Genomic DNA, 26689 nt, shown 5'->3' on the forward strand with positions numbered 1-26689 from the left:
AATAATGTTAACTGAAGTAAAAATTAAAGAATGTTTTTTTTTTCTTTTTATTTCGTTTCTTTTGTGGGCTAAATATCTAATTTGATAACCTCCTAACGACTGTTTGTAAACAACATGGCTGTCAAATTTATTTTCAGTGACTAGGAGGCCTAGATTTTTTTGTTTTGTTTTAACTTAATTATTTAAATGGTACAAAATAAATGCACATTTCTAAAATCAAAGGTATTTTCTTTGTGACAATATTTAATAATATGTAACAGGCATTGCCCGAGTAGGCTAGAGCGAAGCTGATGTGAATGTTGTTAAATATAAAACCTTCATATATAAAGTTTCTCAACTCAAGTGATACAAATAATGTTAGATAATTTCGTTTTTCCGAATTGATTTTAATTTAGATCTAAATTGAATGATTAATTGTTTTAAAAAAAAAAAGAACAAAAAAGTGTGAGAATTATTTTCATCGAGTCATACTCATTGACGTCAAAAATATGTGACGTCAATCATTGATTAGATGCGTCATAGGAATATTTCCATGAGACGCGTAATCACTATCAGTAATCTCGCTTGGGCGAGATTTGGTAAGTTGACATGTGCATTGCCAGTTTTGCCCAGTGTATCCGGTTACGGTCTGAATTTTTTTTTAATCAACAGTCTGTCGGTAACAGTTTTAGTTACGCTCCTGTGTTACCAGAAAAGAGCATTGCTCAAGCACCGCGCTTTGTGCGATGATTTAGAGCTTCGCTCTATATTAAAGATGGGAGATTAGATAATGAGCTGGCAGTTCTCACTATAATAGTTAAAAACTAGATAATGTATTTTGTAAAGGGAATTTGCTGAAAATTTCAGTCAAATTGATCCACTCTGAACCAAGATTTTAGCGATTGAATTTTTGGCCTAGCCTCGATCATCATTCCTAAAGTCGGTACGATAACAACCATAGTCTCAATTATTCACTTCATGATTAAATCATGAATGGAAGTCGAGCAGCAAATCGGAACCTAATCCAATAAACATCGCAGGCTACCGATGACATAGAGAGTTGATTATGTTCTGGATACGTTAATTAATGTCTAATTAATAATTTAGATAACATTTCAGGCCTAGACCTTTTTGATGTGGGTCAAAACTAGTATTGCCAATATTAGTATTACTGTATTATGTATTGATATATTTTGTGGGATGACAATCAGTCTAAAGAATTATGCCTAATCTTAAAGTAGCTAAGTCTCCAACTCAGTATCATCCGAAGTCTTTGACATTGAAAACACAAATTATTTGTCAATTTAAATCAACATTGATGTTGTGATCTTACCGGATATGGGGTTCTGATATCCAATATTTAAGACAATATAAACATTTTACCATTGGTACATGCGTTTTAGCGCCAATTGTAACAAGGGACTCGAAGAACGAGGCTAGACATATTCCACAAGTCATGTCAATCGGTGACCTATATTCTTTTCTGGAGAGCATGCGCATTAAATACTAGATTGGAATAACCAGTTACCAGACACGAGTGCGTTGGATAAGAAGTCAGAAGGTCTGTCATTGAGTCAAGTGGTGTGGTTTTGATTCCCCGCTTGTACATGGCAAGGAGTTGGGTTGCCTGTCCAACCTTGTGGGTTTTCTCCGGGTTCTCTAGTTTCAGTTTCCTCCCACTGCTAAAGACCTCTATGTGCAAGCAAATTATTGAAATAAACTTGAACCATATGTTAGTCCCAAAATGACCTAGTTTGTGTTGAGTGGAGTTAAACTCTCTCTCTCTTTCTCTCTCTCTCTCTCTCTCTCTCTCTCTCTCTCTCTCTGTTTCATGTGAAATTTAAATTATATATGAGTATTGGATTGATTACCAATTAATTTTATTAAAAAAAAAAGAAGAAACAATAACTTGATAATATGTTAAGGGATACAACATTAAGATATTTTAACATTTTCGTTAAGATTTCAACTGTCTGTCCTACAATTACTATTTCCCATAAAAATTTCAGTAGTATTTCTCCCATCACAGACTGCAGGGCCTGGAGGGAGAATAACAAAGAGAATTAGTCTTAGCTTTCCTTTAAATCTCTACAGATCTAGTGTTACAAGCTTATCTAAAAAGTAGAAGTGTCAGTAGAAGAGATCCATATTTATGATAACAACATGATGTACTGCATAGATTAGATATTTTTTTAAAAATAATTTAATTATTCCTTTCTTCTCAGATTCAAAATGCCAACTATTTCAAATTTGAAAGATACAACCAGACAAGAATCAATTCCTTCAACAGCGAAGTTAATAGAGACAGTAAAATATTTGCAAGAAAAATTGGAGCAAAGTCAAGATGAAACTCACGAAGTCTCAAATCAATTATCCTGTCTCATTTCTTTAGTTAAACGGTAAAAGGAAATTTGTAGCAAATGTTGTACTTAAAGATACATTATGGGAGATTAGATAAAGAGCTGGCAGTTCTCACTATAATAGTATAATAGTTAAAAACTAGATAATGTAAAAGGAATTTACTGAAAATTTCAGTCAAATTGATCCACTCTGAACCAAGATTTTAGCGATTGAATTTTTGGCCTGGCCTCGATCATCATTACTAAATTCAGTACGATAAAAAACATAGTCTCGATTATCCATTTCATGATTAAATCATGACTGAAAGTTGAGCAGCAAATGGGATCCTAATCCAGTAAATATCGCAGGCTAGCTCCGAGAGCTGATTATGGTCTGGATATGTTAATTAATGTCTAATTAATAATTTAGATAACATTTCAGACCTAAAGAAAGACCTGCAATAGGCAGATTTAACTCTTGCATAATGTATGTTTAAAAAACAAGAAAAAAGACACAATTAAATCCATTCACCTGTCAGAAGTCTCAAACCTAGACAATGGTTTTCTTAAACGCAAATTCAAGTACCATAGATAGCTGTTAAGTTTCAATTAATATCTAGATATTGAATGGGGAATGAATTGAGCACTGACCCTGTAATCATGGACCTTGTATTATATTATAAGGTACATGCTGTAATTAATCAGAAAAACTTAAATATGAAATGTGCTGTCATTTGATTTTACAGATCATGGATGGGGGACAGAGTAGCATCCTACCATGTGGCAAACATTATTGGTAATGAACAATTTTCTCTCCTTACCTTTTTATACGCCCACATTTTCATGTGGACGTATATTGTCGTCGCCCCTGTCCGTCCGTCCGTCCGTTCACAATTGTTTGTGAACAGTCTACAGGTCACAATTTTTATCCAATTTCAATGAAACTTGAAATATAGGTTTATCACCCTAAGATCTCGGTTCCTTTGATATTGGCATGTATCGGACTGTAACTTCATGGATTATGGCCCCTGATTGTACGAAAAATCACGTTTTTAGCTTGTGAACACTGTAGAGGTCACAATTTGTATCCGATTTGGTTTAAACTTGAAATGTATGCTTACAACCCAAAGATCTTGGTTCCTTTTGATATTCACGCATATCAGAACGTAACTTCCTGAATTATGGCCCCTGATTGTACGAAAAATCGCGTTTTTAGCTTGTGGACCCTATAGAGGTCATAATTTTTATCCGATTTAAAAAACGATTATTATATCACCGTTAAACCATAAGGACGGCTGAGTTCGAATTTCGTGAAAATCGGCCCAAAACTGACAGACAAAATGGCCGCCGTTCGTTCTCAAATAGCATAAAAATATGGTATATCAAGGTTGTGGACCCTATAGAGTTCACAATTTGTATCCGATTTGGTTTAAACTTGAAATGTATGCTTACAACCCAAAGATCTTGGTTCCTTTTGATATTCACGCATATCAGAACGTAACTTCCTGAATTATGGCCCCTGATTGTACGAAAAATCACGTTTTTAGCTTGTGGACCCTATAGAGGTCATAATTTTTATCCGATTTAAAAAACGATTATTATATCACCGTTAAACCATAAGGACGGCTGAGTTCGAATTTCGTGAAAATCGGCCCAAAACTGACAGACAAAATGGCCGCCGTTCGTTCTCAAATAGCATAAAAATATGGTATATCAAGGTTGTGGACCCTATAGAGTTCACAATTTTTATCCGATTTTGTTGAAACTTGAAATGTAAGTTTATAACCCAAAGATTTCGGTTCCTTTCGATATTCGCGCATATCGGACCGTAACTTCCTGAATTATGGCCCCTGATTGTACAAAAAATCGCGATTTTAGCTTGTTCTCTATCCATCTCTCGAAAATGTGGGCGTATCCTGCCTGGCAGCCGCTGGTTCACATTGATATGATTTATAAGACTGTGATGAAACCTAAGTAAACTCACGTGATTTTAAAACTTATTTGAAAGCCATTCTACCATTGGAAAAATTGGAGCAAAGGTAATAGCTTTGCTAATTATGGATAGTTTAATTAGTGTCAATTTATCAGTTCAATTAGCTTGATTTGTTTTTTTAAGCAATTAAACTCAATGATGTCACTTGATTCATTGACATAATGACTGACAGTATTTTAAATAATCCTTGAATTATAATTGCAGGCATACCTGTTCCAGATGAAGTTGGAAAAATTAATTTACCATTTGTAGATTCTAAGGTAGGTTTACTTGTTATTGATTGCAAAATGTGAATATGAGCAGTATTCATTAGTTTAGTAATAGACTGAGTGAGATTGTTTGATTGTTCAATTAATTCCAGTGGCCATGAAAAAAAAATCGGTTTTGATGTCCTACTTTTCTGTTCAGACTAGGCGAACGAAGATGGATGTATGCCATACAGTGTGCTATGAGGGAAATTTATTCCAGACAGTGGTACTACGCCCTACTCATATATTGAATTCCAACTGTCAAGGGTTCTGTTATGTGCACGCCAATGTGTACATAGGGCCTCAATTTTATATACTATCCTATCTGTGCCTGAAAATCCTGAGAATTTTTTTGGTTGGCCAACCCCTGAAGCAAACCAGCCAGTGGCGTGAGCAAAATTGATGCTTGAAGCATAACTTAACAAGCCCCCACAAATCCCTCCATTTGCTAATTTATCATTTGAAAAGATTTCTTTAAGCCTTATATTGTAATATTTTACATTTGTATACAATTTGTGATTCAGGATGTCAATCAAAAAAACTTGACACCATCTAAGTTCAAGTTTCCAAATGAATTTGAATTGTTATAACTGTACCAAATATATATAGTTTTGACTTAGTATTATAGTGAAATAATTAAAGTGGGATTATGGGAGATTAGATAAAGAATTGACAGTTCTCGCTATAATAGTTAAAAAATAGATAACGTAAATAGAATATGCTGAAATTTTCAGTTAACATTCTGAACCAAAGTATCAGCCATTGAATTTATCGGTACGATAAAAAACAAAGTCTCAATTATCCATTTTTACGTTTACCGTAATTATTTTTCAAACCAGGTGGCAGTGGCTGCCAGGCAATATATGGCTACATATTGCAAGAGTAATCTTTGAGAGGCATTTAGTAACCTGATAGAACTATAAACTATAACACATACTTATGCAAAAACAGCTACTTATTTATTTGGGCGACGTTTTGAAGAGTATTCTCTTAACGCTATCCAAGAGATGGATAGAGAACAAGCTAAAAAAAAATGTCATTTTTCATACAATCAAGGGCCATAATCCAGGAAGTTATGGTCTGAAATGCGTGAAATATTGAAAGGCACTGAGATGTTTGGGATATAAATATATATTTTATGTTTCATCAAAATCGGACAAAAATTGTGACATCTAGAGGGTCCACAGCCTTCGTATTACATACTTTTACACAATTTGCATACAAGAAGCGACCATTTTGTCGGGCAGTTTCGTTTCGATTTTCCCGAAATTCTAACTCAACCTTCCCTATGGTCCAACGGATATATAATTAAACAATTTTTAAAATCGTATAAAATTGTGACCTCTAGAGGATCCACAATCTAAAAATGTGATTTTTTGAACAAATAGGGGCCATAATCCAGGAAGTTATGGCCTGATATGTGCAAATATCCAAAGGAACTGCGATCTTTGGGATATAAAGATATCTTTATCAAAATCGGACAAAAAATTGTGACCTCTTTAGCGGGTCCACAACCTTGGTATTACATACTTTTACACTATTTGCATTCAAGGAGCGGCCATTTTCTCGGGCAATTTCGGTCCAATTTTTACGAAATTCAAACTCAATCATCATCAGGGTGTAAGGATGATATATTCAATCGATTTTTAAAATCAGATAATAATTGTGACCTCTAGAGGGTCCACAACCCAAAATCTGTGATTTTTTTGTACAATCCGAAGCCATAATCCAGGAAGTTATGGTCTGATATATGGAAATATCCAAAGGACCTACGATCTTTGGGATATATGTTTGCTTGTACGGCAGTTTCGGTTCGATTTTCACGAAATTAGAACTCAACCACCATTATGGTGCAACGGTTTTTTAAATTGGATAAAAATTGTTACCTCTAGAGGGACCATACGCTAAAAATGTGAATTTTCGTATAATCAGGGGTCATAATTCAGGAAATTACAATCTTTGGGTTATAAACATACATTTGATCAAAATCGGATAAAAATTGTGACCTCTAGAGTGTTCACAAGCTATAAACATGATTTTTCGTACAATCAGGGGCCGTAATCCATGAAGCTATGGTCCGATATATGCCAATATCGAAAGGAACCAAGATCTCTGGGAGATATACCTATATTTCAAGTTTCGTCAAAATTGGATAAAAACTTGTGACCTGTAGACTGTCCACAAACAAATTGTGGACAGACGGACAAGAGTGATGACAATATACGTCCACATGAAAATGTGGGCGTATAAAAATGTATTACAATCCGCTAAATATCAGAGGCTAGCGATGGCATCGAGAGTTGATTATGGTCTGGATAAGTTAATTGATGTCTAATTAATAATTGAGATAACATTTCAGGCCTAAAGAAAGACCTGCAATAGGCAGATATATGTTTAATATGATATATTTTATTTTCAGGCAAAAGCCATTATGAATTGGGAGAGATTTACATTACGTTTATTAGATAATGAATATAAAACTGTAAAAGATGAAATAAAAGAACGACAACAGCATTATATAAATTATCGAGAATTATACATGGATCACATATTAAACACACATCAGGAAGAAATGTCTCACTTAGCACTACACAAAGACGTTGACAGAAAATTTGTTAAGCAGTATAAGGTTTGTAATAAAAATTATAGTTAAAAATGAGTTTATTATAAACAATAGTAGAACACCATTTATTCTTGTTAGTTGGACAATATGCCAAAATATTTGGATGACTATCTACCCACTCTTCATTCTTTTTTTTCTTTTTTTTATAACAATAATCCCTTGATTTTTAATAGCTTATATATTGTATATTTATAAAATATTTGCTTTACTTTTCAAGTTTTACATACATATAAACAGTGCGACTTTGGGTTGTATATATCATTGATTTTTGGGAACTTTTTTAAAATTAGGTATTGAAAATGACTGAGTGCCACCCCATGGCCATCTAATGATATTAGGAGTGTTTAAACAAAGACCAAAATATTGATAGAGTTATAGAACTTGAAAAAGCAAATTTGGAGACTGTGTGATTGATGACAAATTTATCTTCATGGTTTAAATCAAAGTATTAATTATTAAAGATACATTCCCGCGTACAAACTGGGTGATTTAATGGTATATATGGACTAAAAACATATTCAAACTAATTAATTTGTCATAATTTTGCTTCAAATCCTTCTCAAACATTGTAATTGCAAAGGAATGCCCTGCTATAAAAATTCGATCAAACCAGGTCATGTTTACATCACGTGACTTACCTCTCTTGGAAGTCAGAGGAGAATTCTTTGCATACATAAGACGATGTTGTCTTTAATCGCTTACTATTTATTACAAATATTGAATCCTAATTAAATTCTCGGATTATCCACTACCCGTGTCTTTTTCCGTCATTTTTATCTCAGAAAGTGTCGTACGTCTAACTCTTCATAAACTTGTACATCTAGCGCTCAATGTTTGCGTGTGACCTTTGACATCACGCTTGCAGAAATTCCTAATTGTCGTGCTGTCGATTAGGGGAACCCTTACATTTTTCTCCTGTATACGCTCCATGAGTGTTTTTCAGGGAATCCAGTATTTTTCTAGTAAGATTGGATATCTCTACTTTCCATATATACCAAAATTGCCATACTTTTATTGGAAATAACCACCCGATAAATACTTTTCTGGGAACCCATCTTTAATGATAATGATGTTTATTCTTCTAAAAGAGAAGAAGAGAAAGTACAAGGATCACAGTCATCACAACCACGTGCTATTCTATTAATGTCATCTTTTTTTTTTCTTGGTTAATCTACTAGCTATGATTCAGTGTACTTTCCTTGGTGTATTAGTATGGATTTTGTGCTATACATGTATTACCTTACACTACAGTAACACAATGCCAATTAGAGAGTTATGGTCTCTTATATAAATTCTGCAAATGTGTCTCAAGTATTTTAAGCTTATGTAATTGCAATGGTATTTACGTATCTGCTTTAATGTTATTTCAGACTGGAAGTCGGCTACCCAGTGGTAAAAATAAAAGGAAATGTCCATCTGCAACTAAAAGACCAGGAAAAATAGCTGAGGAAATTGTGGACAAAGTAGATATAGGACTACATAATTTACTTTTAAACCCAGATACTAATGGCCGATCTAATCATAGTAACGGTAGTTCTAATGTATGTATAAAAATCTTCAATATTTGCCTTTTGCCTTACTTTCGATTTTGAATTTTATTATCAAGTTTTAAATTAAAAGTTATATTTGAATGGATATGTTAAGAGTTGTAAAAGTAATGTTGACTACACTTCTGTCTATATCCAAATATTTTTATAAAGTAACTATGTGTACACTTATGACATACATTTCTTTAAGGGGTATTTTTGACTTGTAACAATAAATTTGATAATCTCTTTTTCAATATATTTCAGACAATATATAAAAATGGAACGTGCTTAAATTCACAAACCAATGGAACATATGATGATTCTAGCAGATACACAAAGGTAAGACTTCAGATTGCATGTATAAAGATTTGTCTAATTAGTTGCTGAGATCTAAATTTGATATGAAGAAACAAAAAGGTAATCCAACAATTTCAATGATAAACGTATGGGAAAAGTAAAAACAATTACACAGTTCAATATGTTCTTGATAATTACTAACAATTAAATCTCAATATTACTCTTCAAAAAAATTAGGGGATATTCAGAAACAATACAAAACTGCGGAAATGCACTGCTGTTTTTATTAGAGGTAACCAGTGTATGTTAATAACAGGCCAATTGCCTACACATGAACATAAACGGTTCATATGGGCAGCTTATCTGACGGCCCCATTTCACTCAAAAACAGATACACTGTCAAAAGTGAAAATGGACGTTTTTGATTTTTGTCTTAATAACGAGTAATTGCTCCACCAATCCTCAGACATTCAGCAATTCGTCCGTTAACGTCGACGAACACGTCTCCCGATCAAATTAAATGTAACACACTAAAGCAAAGATACGCTAAACAGTAAATCTTATGCAAGAACCGACAGGAAAGCAAACATGGATAGGATAAACCAGCAAGCAGCAGTTTTCATCAACCCTTCCTTGAAGTGTCATATTTGACAATGAACCCCTCCCACGTGTTGGAGCAATAAGTTCTTCATCTGTGAACATACTCTCAAAGAATGTCAAGTGTCCATGACTATTTATCATATCACAACCTGCATAGGTATTTGCATTTCAATATCCCCTACTTTTTTTGAAGAGTATATTTAAGATTATTATAAATTCCCTAAAAAATATTTCATATCCAAAAAAATAATAATATGTGACTGGTTTGCATTCTGCACACAGATCTATCTCTTCATCACTTTGAGAATAGATCTCTGCCCTAAATGGCCACCATATCCAAAATTTAGTACGGTACACTGTTTTCTAATGGTGTTCTATTCCATTTCACATCTGTCATCACAACATTCTGATTAAAACACAGATCCTATTTCGTTTCGTTTTTTATAGTTCAAAATTTCGTTTTACTTGTCTTCACAACATGTAGTGTAGGCCATCGAAAGTATAAAAAAACGAAACGTAATATAGATCTGTATTTTAATCAGATTGTCATCACACAAAGACTAAATAAACTTTTCAATGGAAGCAGAATAAATACTTAACAAAATTCTCGAAGTATACTTAGTGTTTTCAACTAAAATCGTTGATGTAGTAATATGACTTAAAATGTCGTTCAACTAGCTTAGTGTCTGTTCTCAAGAGGAGCTAACTGTAGACAGGTAACCTAAGTTTAGTCATGTTTCTGAAGCAACAACTGCAAGTTTTACAACATCTAACTTGATAAGATGTACGTAGTTAAGGCGAAGATGAAGTTTAGTATGACCGGCTTGGTCACTAATATTTTAGAGTTATTTCCCTTAATTGCTACATTTCTGGAAATATTGTAATTTTTACCCTGTGGTGTTTGCATTCTCTCCACTTTTTGTGGACAATTTGTTTGTGATTATAATCAGTTGTTTATTACTGTAACTCATTCAACTAGATTATCGCTGGAAACCCTGAACTTGTTTACTACAATTTTAGCTTTCAGTAAAACTTATTATGATAAAATCAGTAATTGACTAAAGATGTTAATAGTCCACATATAATGTTTAGCAGACTGAGAATATTATGGTATTCAGCATATTGCATAAATTATATGCCTTTAATTACCCAGGGGGATTGGATGGCCGGTTGGTTAGCATGTGCGGCTGTATCAATAAGGTCTGTCATTGAGTGAATTGGCGTGGTTCCCGGTTGTACGTGGGTTTGCTCTGGGTCCTCCGGTTTCCTCCCACTGCTAAAGACCCCTACGCACAAGCAAATTATTGAAATAAAATTGAACCATGGATAAGATTTAACAATTTGGGACCAGTTCAGCTTGAAAATATCCAAGTATTTTATGCTTTTATTTTTAGGCTAATTTATTTAATACAGAAGATGTTTTGGGTAAAGCAGCATTCTTTAAGAAAAAACGTCCAGTTAGTGCCACATTACTGAGAGAAAGGGATAATCTACGATCTAGACCTAGAAGTGCTACAACTGGTAAAGATATTATAATGTGAATAACTCACAATTTGTTAGGGATCAGTACGAAATAAGGGAGAGAATTCATGACTGTAAGTTTACAAGATTAAGTCCCACCATGGTTGGTTGGGAGAACATCAACGAGTTTGCAAGAGAAAGTGAGTCATGTACAGTACAATATGATTGGGGAGATTTTTCTTATTGTTAAAAAAGCCCAAAGTATCTAATTTATTTTTACAACTTACAGGATTTCCTCCGCACACGACAGAGAGACCATTGAAATATGAAACAACTAAACCTGTTTCGGCAGGTAAAAAAAAATCAGAAAATGACAGATGTGGATCATTAGAACATGGAAGTTCAAGGGGTATAGATAACAGTAGAGAAGCAGTATTAATAGAACAGACAAAAGCTAAGGCAGAATTACAGTTCAGAATCAAATCAGCAACCAAACGACCATCCAGCATTGACAAGTTTGTAGAGGATATGAAAAATATGACAGAAATGGAGACAAAATATAAACAATCTACCGTCAGCTTACAAAAAAAATTAGGACTTGAAAACAAAGGCATGATATATTAAAATAAATTTTTATTGTATGTTGTGATGTTTTTTTACATAATGTGTGTATTTTTGAGTTGCTTAAGCATATTGATTCTATCTAATGGTATAGGATTAATGTTTATATTGTGATTCCGATATAACGATATTATTCAGGATGATATTCCATCTTATTTGTTGTATTGTTTATTAAGTCAAAAATATATTTTTATTATTGTATTTTACATAAACATCAAAGAAAAAAACTACAGCATTACTCTAGTCCATTTTGATATAAATTATTACATTAGTTTTTCCATGGACCTTATAATACAGGGTCCATGGTTTTTCAAATTCTATTTGTTGAACTATTTGCAACAAGCAAAAAAAAAAAACCAAAAAAACCCCAGACAACATGAAACAAATTTGAATTAACTACATGGGTCCTTTTTTTCTATTACCGGTATTCAAACAACTTTAACCCTCTTCATAAATCATTGTTTGCTGCACACAAATCATATAATATGATATTGTATAAAATTCATTATATTTATTTTCTCGTTACACTTCATAATGTCTCTTAATTTTTATTTGCAAGAGGTTTTATTAAAGGGCACACATCAAAAAAACCAAACTATTTCAATCAACTTATGGTTGAATTTAAGATGAAGTAAATCTAGTCCACTACACACTTTTCATATTATGATTTAAAGATACATTAGTTAAGGGTTTGATGAAGAGTTGGTCATTCTTGCTATAATAATTCAAAAATAGATGATGAAAAAAGAAAATATTGAAAATTTCATTCAAATTACTTCATTCTCAGCCAAGTTAACATTGTTTGTAGTTTTGACAAGATGTGTGCACAGTGGTAACCAGGGCACTGGTATAATCGGGACTTAGGGTCGCTTTCCCATTTTTAAATTAAACTTTAAAATGGCGAACTGTTTTAATCTAGTTAAAATCTTGAGTATCCGATGCCATCGAAAGTCGATTATAGTCTTGTTCTGTTAATAAATGTCAAATTAATAGTTTATATAACATTTCGGGCCTAAAGAAAGACATACAATGGGTAGATTTACCTCTTGCATAGTGTATGTTTAACTAAGATTATTCACCTGGGAGTAGATAACCAAATATCCTGTTTATACATCCCCATTCCCCAAAAGATACTAAAATGTGTATATTTTACAATAAAAGTCGTTCTGTAATCTTGTGGTACAGCATGGTAAATACTTCCCCAAATTTCATGTAGATGGTGTTCTTGTAGTTTTAATAGTGTCATTGGTTGTGAATTTGTTGGTTATTCTTGTCTAACCCACATAAGTATCTCTCATATTTTAAGTATGATACCCATTATAACTTGTATTTATGTAGAAGCTGATTATCATTGAATCCCTCTGATCATTCAATTTCGTTGATGTTAAAGAATAATGTTATTTTGAATCATTCCATCCAGTAGCCTACTGTATATGTAATAGACCATTTTACCAAAATCTTATATTTATAAAAACTTTAATAAATTGAATGTCTATAAGTATAAGGAAAGTTTTTTTTGTTTTTTTGTCTTTGACAGACATGACAGAATAAATGCTAAATGCACCCAGTCCTTGACAACTTTCTGGTATATTATGATGGTACTCTTTAGACTGCATTTGAAAAGTTCTGTGCTTGTCATCATGAAGTATACCTCATTTTAATTATAAAGAACTATTGCAATAATGGGGAACACATGTTACAGGATGTACAGTAGAGTGGATGTTCATAAACATGATATCCACATACATGTAGTTATTTGAAATTGCTACACAATAACCATTAAATTATATTGATTTTATGTTATTCTTTGTAAACAATACACCATACCATGATACACTAAATATTATATTAAAACATAAAATTAACAAATATATATTGATAACAAATTTCATTACCTGAATTTTATAGATAATTGAAATAGATAATGATATTTTATGATTAGTAAGGGAACTGGTTTATTTTTTAATGTATAATATTCATTTTCCACTTCCACTCTCATATAAATGCCCACATTATTACCCCTCATTCTCATTTACATCATTATTGATTTTTGTGAGGAAAATCATGTGATGCATTTAATTATGTAAAAAAAAAAAAAAAAAATGCTGATGACCTCTTCAAGTACTTTTCACAGAATAACTTTAGATAATCACTCAAATCATGATCCAGTGGATTACAGTCTATAAAATGTTGCTACATTCTAATAATATAAAACAATCACAGAGATGGATGTTTTTAAAACCTGTTTTCCAGTGTCACATTCTCTTTAACATAATACTTCAGAAGAAAACAATCAGAGCAGTATCAGTCACTGTGGAAATCAAGTGTATAAAATTTGATTAAGCCAGGCCATTAAACACTGTAATCCCTATAGTGATGGGGAATGAAGTCATTGAATTTTAACCAACAGATTACTGCGGTATAAGAAAAGGAGTATCTATTCCTGAAAATCCCGCACAAACACCGCCTTCATTTGTATCAGCAGTTTTAGTCCGTAATAAATGGCCACAATTTTCATTATAAATTTCTTCATTCTTATTCCTAAAAATACACATATAAAAAATATTAAATAATAAAGTAGCTCAAGTTATTATAAAATTAAAAAATATTAAGCAGAAAATCCCATATTTCAGAGGTGGCCATTTTGAATCAGATTGTGTGTGTCTTGCTCGTATTTAAAGGACAATATTGGTGTCAGTCATTATCACACATGTGATAGAACTGGTTAAACACGTTCCAAATATAATTTTAACACAGAGATCATTGCTACGATACATGCATTATGAAGATTTTAAGAAAGGGAAGTAACGAACACAAAACGAAAACACAAGTTGTCCTTCTATATAACTGACTGAATTGACAAGTGATAACAGATACATAGGAGAATTTCTGATCACTAATAATTCCTTCGAAGACCAAAAGTTGTTATGTGAGACTGTGAGAGGATATCTGATAATTCAAAAGAGTAGTTGAATGTCACTAGATAAGGGAAAACGAGAAAAATAGAAATAGTCTGTACATTCCCTTGTTTTTGTTCATTCTATGCTTAATAAAAACATGTTAATGCACAGACTTTTTCTATTTTTCTTGTTTTCTCTTATCTAGTGACATTCAATTTATTTTTGAATTGTCAGATAAAGACTGACACAAACATTGTCCTTAAAAAGAGGACATCAGTTTTTTTAAAAAACTACATAAATGCCAATTTTCATACTTTAGTCAACCAGCGGCTGCCAGGCAGGATATGCCCACATTTTGCAAGAGATGGATAGAGAACAAGCTAAAAACAAAAAAGATTATCTGTACAATCAGGCACCATAATCCAGGAAGTTATGGCCTGAAATGCGCAAATATCAAAAGGGACCAAGATTTTTGGATATAAAAATATGTTTAAAGTTTCATCCAAATCGGATAAAAACTGTGGCCTCTAGAGGGTCCACAACCTTGATATACCATGTTTTTACACTATTTGCGTACAAGGAGCAGCCATTATGTCCATCAGTTTTTGTCCGATTTTCACGAAATTAAAACTCAACCATCATTAGTGTATAACAGTGATATATTCACACGTTTTTTTTAAATTGAATAAAAATTGTGACCTCTATAGGGACCACAAGCTCAAAATGCGATTTTTCGTACAATCAAGGGCCATAATTCAGGAAGTTACGATCCGATATGTGCGAATATCAAAAGGAACCAAGATCTTTGGGTTATAAACATGCATTTCAAGTTTCCATCAAAATCAGATCAAAATTGTGACCTCTAGGAGGTCCACAACCTTGATATACCAGATGTTTACACTATTTGCGTACAAGGGGTGGCCATTTTGTACGACAGTTTTGGTCCAGTTTTCACAAAATTTGATTTCAACCATCATTAGGGTGTAACAGTGATATAATAAAACATTTTTTTAGACCGCATAAAAATTGTGACCTCTAGAAGGACCACAAGCTAAAAGCGTGATTCTTCATACAATCAGGGGCCATAATTCAGGAAGTTACAATCTGATATGCGCAAATATCGAAAGGAAGCAAGATTGTTAGGTTATAAACATGCATTTCAAGTTTCATCAAAATCGAATTAAAATTGTGACCTCTACAGGGTCCACAACCTTGATATACCATATTTTTACACTATTTGCGTACAAGGGGCGGCCATTTTGTCCGGCACATGAAAATGTGAGCGTATAAAAAGTGAATGATACTGTGAAAATATCGACTTAAGCAACCTAGCTAACATAATAATTTTATATTTCTTGTAAAACTGTTCAAGCATAGCAAATGTTCTTACCCAATATAACAACCATATATTCCCAACTCTGATATACACAAAGATTTAACAAATGGTATTCCTGCTTTAATTAAATAGTTGACTTGAGGTTTAGGTCTTACTTTCTCCATTAAAATATAACCAGCCCTTTCCTGGGATGCTCTATTTACCTCTAAAAAATTTTTCATTTCTTCATCATACATATTATATCCTACAAATCAAAATGTATATATTTTATTTTTCAATTACAAAAATCATAGTCATAGCAAAATGTGTATGTTTTATTTTTCAATTACAGAATTATCATAGCAAAAGGGATTTTCGCAGGGTAATGAGAAATGATACCAGGGGTTTACCAAGGTCTATGCACCAACCTTAAAGAATAGTATTCTAGCCAAAACGATCAAAAGAAAGGGATCTACAGATTTTATATGGACTATATTATCTATCTTACCTCCACCCTCTCTTTGTGGTTTTAAAACAAACTGATCAGGATTATTGACAGCCATGTTTAAAGCTTTATCACCTTCTTCTCCCTATTGTACATAAAAAAAAAATGAAATGCACTATAACTCATCAATGATCTCAATAAGAATACCAATAAATTATCCAGTATTATCAGGAAGGAAAGTTCTCAACAAGATTATTTATTTTAAAGACCATTTTGTACTCCTATAACAATCTTTTCAATGGAAATGACTGTGGGCACTGAAAATGTGCCAGACATTTGTTATTTATTTCTACACATTCATTAAATGTAAACTTTCAAATAATTTACTTACTATATCAAGTGAATATTGGCCAGCAAATGTAGATTGTATTAATTGTTTAATTGATATATCTGATATATATTTATCTAATATACCAGGTTTAGCTAAAACCTGTTGTATTTTCTTAGCTCCTACCAGTTGATATTGTATAGGTGGACATTTTATACACCAGGCTTTCTCTAATTCTAATCTTATAGTCCAGATCTAAAAATTGGATAAACTATAATCAAAATTTTATAACAAAAAAAGATGATATAATAATACACCACATGATAATAGAGCTCTTCGTCATTTGAATGATTATAAATCCCATGCAAACTACAATGGAAGTTGAATTTTTAAAACGAATGTTAGTTAAAATGGTTCAATTCCGTTCAAAGATATGATGAACTGAAAATTTCACAACATTTGGCATCATCTATACAGACGATGTAAACATGCCAGCCAGGAAGTAGGTGTTGGGTAAGATCTTTTGATGAGCCTCTTTTCGTTTGAGCGTAACTAAGGTGGGAGATTATATATACCATTGATAATTTGGTTTTGTTTTCAGGATTAAATGTTAAATAACCGATTTTAGTATGGATTAAACTGAAAAATTGGATAATGTTCACAAAATGCAAATGAAAATCAGCAGCTTTAAAGATATATTCGCTCAAGGTTGTCTTTGTTTATTACAATTTTAACGTCCAATACACTGCACATTATGGTATGGCATGGTTGATTTATTTTAAATTATTTACATGTGACGGAGGCATAAAGAAATGGTAATAACATAAAAAAAATTCTTGTATAATATAAAGATATCACTTTAAAATTTGCTGTCGTGAGAAGAGAGGGTGGGCCATCTTCTCCCTTTGTCAGAATAAAATCAAGTTAAAAAAGGAGGTCCAATTGATTATAGTTTAGTATCGTCAATGCAGATAGTAAAAAGTTAGTTAAGGTCACCTTAAGAAGATCTTTGTAATTTTATATTGTAAGCTCACCAAATAATTTCAGTCTATTGTTTTATTTATTGTGAGCTTACTAATCAGACTATAATTATATTGTTCAAGGTATTAACTAGGTGACCATAACCAGCTTTGAGTAAACATATATCTTTAAAGTCACAGATTGTCATTTGCAGCTCACAGGATATTTTTTTAGCAACAAATACATTTTCTCGGTAGTTTAAATATATTTTCCAATTATTTGTTATCTATTTAGTTTCACAACAGTCGAGGAAATATATTAAATACTATCTAACCTTGTCAGTATAATCTGTAGGTGCATACCCTACTCTATAATATACAACACCAACTTCTTCTTTATTTCTAATAATATAAATTTATATGGACAATCTATTTTTTTATAATAAAATTTCAGTCTGATCTGTAAGTGAGATTTGATTGATTAGATTTTGATTCTTTGCCAACATTTTTTTAAAATGAAGATGCACAACAGAAATATATGTTGACAAGCAAAAAAAACATATACCCACAATAGCTAAGTCCTTGAAGTAGTCCGTAATGAGTAAAGTGTGAATCTTAGGTAAATAACTAACTAATTCTTTATACTGTATACTATCAAAGGGAGCAAAGGCCATAACTCAAGAAGCAATAAACCAAAATTTTCAAAATCCAATAGACTTCCTTCTGTTACTAATCTGAACAATACCCGGTACAGCAGATAGGATGATAACTGTTGTTGCTAAAACGTTCACAAGTTTCTGCAATATTCAAAATGTTCTTGTGTGATTTCAATCATTACTTTTCATTTCAGAATACATGGAGATCATGACAGTATAATATTACTTTTGTAATATGTCCTATTATTACTACTACTGGGGTAAACATGAAATAAAGCATTAATAATCAGAAATATTCACATGAAGTATTTTCTGTCTTCCGCCAGTTTTCCATTTTTAACCAAATCATCAAATGTTTTTCTTATAACTTTAATATGTTTATTCTGTTTGTAGATTTCATACTCTAAGAATCTCTGATCCATAACATTTCTTTCATTATGTGATACAAGGAACAAAATAACTGCTCTGAAATAAATAAATACAATTATGTATATCAGATTCCCAAAACTCTACTTAAGTCACACACAAACACCTAATACAAATTCATTAGGTATTATCTTTCAAACAGAGACAAAAATATATAATGACTGATGATTGCAATAATCCACTTCTTTTTAAATTACCTTAGCTTTAGATCATAAGGTCTATCATTGAGTCAAGTAGCGTGGTTTCGATTCCCCCATCTTCATTAGCCCAGTCAGAGCAGAACAGTAGGACGTTAAACCCCATTTCGGTTTCAATTCGCAGCTTGTACGTGACAAGGAGTAGGGTCTTCTGGTTTATTCCCATGGCCCTTATTCTCGAAAACTTAAACTAAGATACAATCAAAATTTTAAGAAATACTGCAATTCGATTGGCTGACCAGTAAAATCAATTTGCATATATCCAATTTGCATATTGGTCAGCCAATCGAATTGCAGTATTTCTTAAAATTTTGATTGTATCTTAGTTTAAGTTTTCCTGAATAAATGCCCAGAGCTTAAGACCCCTATGTGCAAGCAAACTATTGCAATAAAATTGAATTGTATGTTGGTCCCGAAATGACCAAGTTTGCATCATTTATCTCTCTCACCTCATTTCAAGAAAAGGAAATGGTCTATATTTACTTTTTGAAAAATCAATTTTAAATCATTTATTTTAAACCTATATATTTAAAGATAATAAGAAGAGATATGGCTTACTGTTTATTCTGATAGAGCTCCCACGCCTTTATCAGTCCTGTAACTAAACCTTCTACGGGTCTATTATAAGGCATCTAGTAACCAAAATAAAATTAATTAACAATGTTAAAGTCCCTGTATCAAATTTATTTATCTCTCTTGAAAGTTACTTTTAATGTTTCTTTAGACTTATACAAAATGGATTGACAAATTGTATCAATAATGTAAATATACATGCAGGTCTATATGCCAGGTTATATTTGCCAGTCTTGACATATTGGCAATAAAAGTGGCCTGCCAATCAATAAAATTAGAATGTCAAAGAAGATTACTATAAAACAAAATTAAAGATACATTTCAACAAAAGTATTTATCAGGTGGTTATTTTCACTAAAAGCATGGCAATTTTTGTATATATGGAAAGTAGAGACTCCCAATCTTACTAGAAAAATACTGGATTCCCTAAAAAAAACATAGATGGAACGCACACAGGACAAAAATGTAAGGCTGTCACTTATCGGCAGTCTGACGTTTAGGGCTGTCTGCTCGAGTGACATCAAAGGTTGCATGCGTAGATTGTCTGACCTCTTTTCATTAGGGAGTGCTTAATGTATATGTTGATAAACATGATTGTCAGTGGACAGATTCTGATGGCAGGGATCACATAATTTACTTAAACATGCATTATGCAAGAGGTAAATCTGCTTATTTCAGGTCTTTCTTCATTTAAACGTCTTCTGATGATTAAAGGCAAAAATGGATAGTCAAGACTTTGTTAATTATCTTGACAGCGGTAACAATGACAATCGATTTTAAAATAAGGTTTTCTTGGCTTAGAGTGAAGCAATTTAACTGACATTTTCAGCATATTCCCTTTACATCATCTAGTTGTTAATTATTATAGTGAGAACTGTCAACTCTTTACCTAGTTTTTCATAATGTATCTTTAAAAGCTTCAATATTTATGGTAAATGGGCACTGATTAAAGACAACGTCGTCTTTTATATGCAATGAATTCTCCTTCGGTTTGGCAGTGACATAAACATGGCTTCTTTAAATATAATTTTTATAGCTTGAGGTATTTTTTTGAGTTATACAATGTTTTGAGAGGGATTTGGGGCAAATTTTTGATAAATAAATTAGTTTGAATATGTTTTTAGTCCAAATATATCATCAAATCACCCAGTTTGTACATGGGAAAGCATCTTTAATAATAGTCAAATTTATAGCTTTTGTATGTAAAAAAAATTAAAATAAATATAGAAGAGTTGGGACAATGCTACAAATTGTCATTCTTAAGAAAATAATATCTTGTTAATGAATTTAGAAGAAGCCACCCATTCGTAATTTAAGAAAAAAGGATACAATAGATTGCATTCATATCAATACCCATTTGCCTGACCTCCAACCCACCCCCATCCAACCTTCAGGTCATATTAATTTTTGATACATTATTTTCTTGTTTACAGTACATAATATAAGTGAAGTTTTTAAGACAATGACATTAAAGGGAAACTCGAGTTTAGGTGGATACAATCTGTGATGATTAATATAATACTGTTATCTATATAAACCTGTTTTTCTGTGTTCTTTTCTCCAGCAAAATCCACAATATACCTGCAATTAAAAATATATCCCTATAAATCAGACACTACCAAATCATATCTTGTAAATATTTTCTGTTGTATCAAACATTTTTTTGCATAGATTTATAAGATGACAAAAAACGAGCCCTGATTCTAACGGCATGACTGGATTAAATGCAGGAAAAAATTGAGCTTACCTATGTAAAAAATATTGCTGGGATACTAAACCTCCAAAACTTGATGCAATAGAATTGAATTCTATTTGTTTTATTTGAAAAGTAGTTTCATTGCCCGGTGAATCTTTCTTCTCATCTAACATAAAATCATTCCGAAACAGACCGAGACTGACAGGCTGAAAAACAGGAATAAGGAATACCATTTTTATTATTAACAAATACATGTGAATGACCAGATTAGTGCAAAACACTTGTCATTACCTACAACTAAATGGAGTAATAGTTTTGAACATTTCTTTAAAACTCCAAAGTTTCACTTTGAAAATTTTTTGTCAAAGGAATCAGAATTAAAGGTTCCCTCACAGTCACAGATATCAGACATTCTGGCATAACAATGTGATTAAAGTGATTTGATATTCTAAAAAAATACAAATAGCCAAATAAGAGAAAAAATACACACACCTGAACCTTGTTATCATCCTTAATTTGTAGATAGATCTGCCATAATTTATTAGAAAACTCATCAGTTTCTATAACACTGAAAAACATAGTAAAATGATTCATTAAATTTAACCATGACCAAGCTCATGAAGAGAAATGGAAATCATTACTGCACTAGTATACATGTACATTTCTTGGTGCCTACTTTTTAAATGATGAAATTTTAATGATGTTCCCACTTTTCTGTCACAAATGAGGTAATGCAGACGGACATGCACTACATGTATGTATATATATATACATATCTACACACAGTGTGCAGGTCAGGCAACAACAGTGTTCAGTCGTTCGGATGGTTGCAAAAATCAAGGCCCCATGTCCATGTTGGTGTGCACTCTTCAATTAACCCGGTTGGTATAGAAAATTAATAGAACCAAATGAAAAGTTGAATAGTCTTACTGTTTAAATGATTCTTGTAATAATTGATGATCCATAGCAACATGATGCATCAGACGACTGAAATATACCATAGATTTGGTAGCTTGTTGTAGATTAGATTCAGGTATTGTTGTTGGAAACAAAGTAAATGGTGCATGTACAACTTTATCTTGATCTTCTGATAAATTACTCGGTCTCATTGATATACCTGTAATAAACATTTCTCGCTTACAAATCTATCCTTTGTCAAGCAAAAAGTTGGATTGAACTCATGACTTTGCATAAATGACAGTCCATGTGTTAGATGTCTCAGCCACTCTAACAATGAGATAAACTACCAAGCATAGATTCTCTGGGGATGCCAAACACTGTTATCGCATGTAAAGTTAAACAAACAAAATTTACCATGTGCCAATGCCCAGTCTATAGCTCTTAATCTGATATCTTCAAGCTCTTCCTCAGAAAAGTCTCTACTCAAACAGGATTCCATCTTTAACTTCTACTGAAATATCTAAATATGGAACAAAATAATAAAATGAAAAAAAAACCATAATTTGTAAAGCTAATTATGTTAACATTGTTGTAATATAAAAAAATTATGTTTTGGGTGTTTGATTCATTTTTAAAAAGTTATCTTAGCTTTGAGTTGAAATCAGTTTTATACACCAAAGCAAATGATATATCGGTATCTTTAATTTTCCCCAAAAATATAAGCAAATAGTTAGATAACTACATTTTAAATATGCTTAGTCACACACATCTGTCTATTAAAGCACTGTTCACATGTAATGGGTATATTAATAAAAGACAATATTAAATATGTAGAGCTTTTAATTTAGTTGGCTGATTAGCACAATATTTTATTTCAATAAATTTGTTAAATTAATACTAACATGCCATGGAATAATTAATTGTACCGGTAAATAAATTTTACGGTTATTATATACAGATACAAATCTTGGCATTCATAATAAAATTATTATTCGTGAAGTAGGCCTAAAGATCACTCCACAAAAATTGCCCAGTGGAGAATGAAAATTCAGCTGAAGGAATAAGTTGCTGTCGCTACTCATACATGTTCAGGGCATTCATGTTTGATGTCACTCCCTTTTTTACCTGCAATATATGCAAACTCTTAAACTAACCCTTCATTAAAAGGCTTAATCTAAAACTAATCCAAATACTATATTATCATTATGGTTTTATTTCAGTAACGTACCTCTACCAGTTCCTGTGATCGTAGAGATTTGAAATTTTCTGGGGGACTAGCCGAATCGGTCAATAACTTTTAATTTCACCGTAGTTTCGCTTCTTTGGTGAGAAATGTTTATCCGATTTTGATTATATGAACCCTGCCCCCTAACCCTAATCCACCCGAACCTGGTTACATAACCTTAAAGGACCTAAGTCCGTAACTCAAAATCCTCCAAAATCTTCGACATCGAAAACACGAATTATTGGTCAATTTAAATCAACATTGATGATGTAAACTTACCGGGAAAAGATGAGCCTCTGATATCCGATATTTAAGATAAAATAATTTTTTTAACATTGGTACACGAATCGTGTACCATAATGCGCTTCAGCCCCAGTTGTATTGAGAGACTCGAGGGACGAGGCTACATTGCACCAAATCAAATGGAGTTATGTAGACTAGAATAACTAGATTGCTGACTTATTTCGCCGAACATAACTGATTTGAAATTGGAGTAAAAACGGAAACCACTAAATGTAAATCAGTTTATATACATTCATATTACAGTATTATATGCGTTGCGACCCACTTTTGTGAATTTCTAGGTCCCAAATGTTAGCGATTTAGCTCCTTTAAATAGCGATGCTAAACGCCGCTAGGAGCGCTGGCTGTACTATTTACAGACATCACAAAAAGTTGACCGAGAAAAGTATACGCCGTGTTACGCCTTGTCATGAATATTCAGAGTGTCAAACATCGACCATGTGATGTTTACCATCGAGAAAAATAGATGAACTTGCTGTCGAGTAAGATTTTGAGAAGCTGAGGTAAGATTTTCTGATATTTTTCATGAATTGAAAATTTGAAGTTAAGAGAAATTTTCGAAAAAGGCCCTCGACGCTCAAGATTTTGGTATATTTGGAAAGCCCAATTCATTAACTACTTATTTTGACCGTTTGTTAAGTCCGTATCCCCCGTAGGAATTCGTAAAATGGCTGAAATTGAACCATGTGGAATTAAAGGGAGGTAACTCGTGGTTGATCAGGGTTCAGACCATAATTAAAAACCCCCAGACTTCAGTGTAAAAAAATGATGTTAGATTTGGACAGTTTTTTTTATTATATTGAATGTTACTAAAGCTACGAACCAAACTTTAGCCAGACATTTCACTAACAAAGGATAAAAATTGTGAATGTTGTTGACCACCTTGGATTTTTTTTTTCAGGAACTGTAGCTGAAGAAGTAAGCTACTGCTTATTAATATATATTCATCCAAATCCAAACGTAGCCAAAGGCGATCCCTGATATTACTTGGTACACCATAAAATAGACAAAAGATGATGATATAGGCCTACTCATACAATTTGCATGAAGACTATAAAAGGGGGGCTTGAAACTGACTGTTTCTCAGCATTCTCAAGAAAGTCCATAATTATTATAAATTTGTTATGAATCATAGAAGTTAGTTTAATTTATTGTTTGAAATCAGTATTAGTAATCTTTTTTTTGTTATTTCAATATTTGTGATAATATTTATTTTATTTTTAACATTTTCTACCTGAAAGAAGTGGCCTGATGCGTCAAATGTTTTTGTTTATTTTGAAAAATATCGCTTATGAATAATGTGATTATTTTATATTGTTATTATTGTTTTTTTTTGTAAGAAGATACATGTATTAGAAATCTTATATTTGTTGATAAATGTGATAATGGTTTCTTTTTTTTTTTATCATTTATTTTAAACCGGTGGGTGAACATTTTTAATTTCATATTGAAAAGTAACAGACATGAATTTTGATCTTATCGTGATTTTTTTAAAAATATTTTTATGACATAGATAATGTCTCGACAAGATGTATCACCATCTGAATGTTTATATTGTTTTTATTTTCATGGGATAATGTCTCAACAAGAAAGCTAGACTTCTACCACTGATATTATAATATAGTATATCGTAATGCACATTTATCACAAATGAATTTTTTTAATACTCTTTCATGTAGATCATATCTTACTTTTTATAAGCTTACCTTTTAATTTGTTATTAAGCACAGTACATTATGTTTTTATCATTTTGCATATTTATCAGACAATTGAAGTGATCATGATACTCATTGTTTAGGATTATTTGGACTCTTTTAAGATATTCAAATGTTTTAACTATGTTTATATTACTGTTTTTATTTGAAATTGTAGTGATGTTGATTACAAAAATATAGCTGTTATATAAATCATAGTTTAATTGTTAATTTTCATTCCTGAAACAAACAATCTCAAATTGATGTACATGGCAGCTTATAAACAGCTTACAGGTTTATTTCTCATTTTGCCACACACTTTTATGATTTTTATAAATATCCACAGTATACGTTAGTATAACCGGTTTATAATTGTTGTATGACTGTGAATGGCCAGTGGTCAATGGCCTCGGAACCAGTAGGTGCCCAATTACATACATAAACTTGTTTCTCTTCGACATTGACATCATACGGTCAAAAATTGTGATTTAAGGTGTTGTCATGCAAAAAATAAATAACAGAACAGACTGAAAACACTTTTATGTGTGCTTATTCATTCAAAAATAAGCCTATGTATTAATGTCAAAGCGCTACAATTTAAGTACACACAAATTTGTCCATTTTTTTGCTGTGATTTGTGCGAAAGCGGCACGGATCCCAACTTTGAACCTCTGTAACATAAAAAGTATATACTAGAATATTATAGTGACAATTTGGCTTTATCAAGTACATCTAGATCTTTAATTAGTGCAATTTTCATAGACCTATCTTGTATAGTTACTGAGATATTGGCTTCGGTCACTTTTTTGCTTTTTTTAAAAAAAGCCCTTTTTTAGCGCCTCTGGTTTGCCTTCTTTAAAACGCTATAACTTTTTTGATTTTCAATATTTTTTCGAAATTTTTTCAGATTATTCATTCTAGATAGTTCACAATTGCAGTATCATTGTCATTTTTGAGTTATTGGTTGTATCTGAAAACCCGTTGGCAATGCTACTTTAAATCACCTCCTGCTCCTGTTTACGGAGTGGCATCAAAACAAAAATGATTGCCCACTTCAGTTACATGGAATAACGAATTATGCTTTTAAAACTTACACTTAAGCCAAATAATAGCCAGTCGTCACAAAATATTCAAGAACTTCAACTAACCGACTTTATCAACGTGAAACTGCTACTCTTTAATGTTGGGAAACAGAAAAGTTCAAAATATACTCCTGATTACTGGGTCTGTTTTAGTTTAACGATTGTAAAGTACCAGTACGGAAATAATTTTAAAAGCTTCAAATGTTTACATATAATATGTGGTTATAGATTATTGGGGTCAGCCAAACCATTACACATATTGGCCCGGCCCATTCTCAGATTCTAATCTTATAAGTGATG

General features: G+C 32.2%; 2 protein-coding genes across 3 annotated transcripts; one reads left to right on the forward strand and one right to left on the reverse strand.

Annotated features, from left to right (window-relative positions):
• Window positions 1-100: 100 nt before the first annotated feature.
• LOC126814651 (uncharacterized) lies at window positions 101-13184 on the forward strand. The gene is made up of 9 exons (XM_050539944.2): window positions 101-222; window positions 2205-2378; window positions 3065-3114; window positions 4516-4571; window positions 6979-7188; window positions 8553-8723; window positions 8976-9050; window positions 11003-11129; window positions 11359-13184. The coding sequence occupies exons 2-9, from the start codon at window positions 2212-2214 to the stop codon at window positions 11691-11693; spliced, it is 1191 nt and encodes a 396-aa protein (XP_050395901.1). The 5' UTR covers window positions 101-222; window positions 2205-2211; the 3' UTR covers window positions 11694-13184.
• Window positions 13185-13517: 333 nt separating this feature from the next.
• Window positions 13518-26638, reverse strand: LOC126814650 (glutathione synthetase). Of its 2 annotated transcripts, none has more exons than XM_050539942.2 (13): window positions 26456-26638; window positions 22500-22605; window positions 22116-22302; window positions 21678-21753; window positions 21237-21391; window positions 21028-21070; window positions 19475-19548; window positions 18594-18758; window positions 17973-18039; window positions 16742-16933; window positions 16414-16495; window positions 15981-16170; window positions 13518-14231 (listed from the first exon to the last, which is right to left on the reverse strand). In XM_050539942.2, the coding sequence occupies exons 2-13, from the start codon at window positions 22582-22584 to the stop codon at window positions 14102-14104; spliced, it is 1446 nt and encodes a 481-aa protein (XP_050395899.2). In that variant the 5' UTR covers window positions 22585-22605; window positions 26456-26638; the 3' UTR covers window positions 13518-14101. The 2 variants fall into 2 exon arrangements, with proteins under 2 accessions (XP_050395899.2, XP_050395898.2); XM_050539941.2 differs by having other exon boundaries at window positions 26402-26638.
• Window positions 26639-26689: the final 51 nt, after the last annotated feature.

The sequence above is a fragment of the Patella vulgata genome, chromosome 3, assembly GCF_932274485.2.
Source record: "Patella vulgata chromosome 3, xgPatVulg1.2, whole genome shotgun sequence".
In the NCBI taxonomy this organism is placed as follows: domain Eukaryota; kingdom Metazoa; phylum Mollusca; class Gastropoda; family Patellidae; genus Patella; species Patella vulgata.

What these genes read in the sequence shown, in the direction of transcription:
- LOC126814651 (XM_050539944.2), top strand. Translation starts at nt 2,212, where the DNA reads ATGCCAACTATTTCAAATTTGAAAGATACAACCAGACAAGAATCAATT. An exon ending in AATTTGTTAAGCAGTATAAG is followed by an intron (nt 7,189 to 8,552) that starts GTTTGTAATAAA and finishes ATGTTATTTCAG; the next exon opens with ACTGGAAGTCGGCTACCCAG. An exon ending in ACCTAGAAGTGCTACAACTG is followed by an intron (nt 11,130 to 11,358) that starts GTAAAGATATTA and finishes TACAACTTACAG; the next exon opens with GATTTCCTCCGCACACGACA.
- LOC126814650 (XM_050539942.2), bottom strand. Translation starts at nt 22,584, where the DNA reads ATGGAATCCTGTTTGAGTAGAGACTTTTCTGAGGAAGAGCTTGAAGAT. An exon ending in GCCAATATTCACTTGATATA is followed by an intron (nt 16,496 to 16,741) that starts GTAAGTAAATTA and finishes TATGTACAATAG; the next exon opens with GGAGAAGAAGGTGATAAAGC. An exon ending in ATATATGGTTGTTATATTGG is followed by an intron (nt 14,232 to 15,980) that starts GTAAGAACATTT and finishes GTGTATTTTTAG; the next exon opens with GAATAAGAATGAAGAAATTT.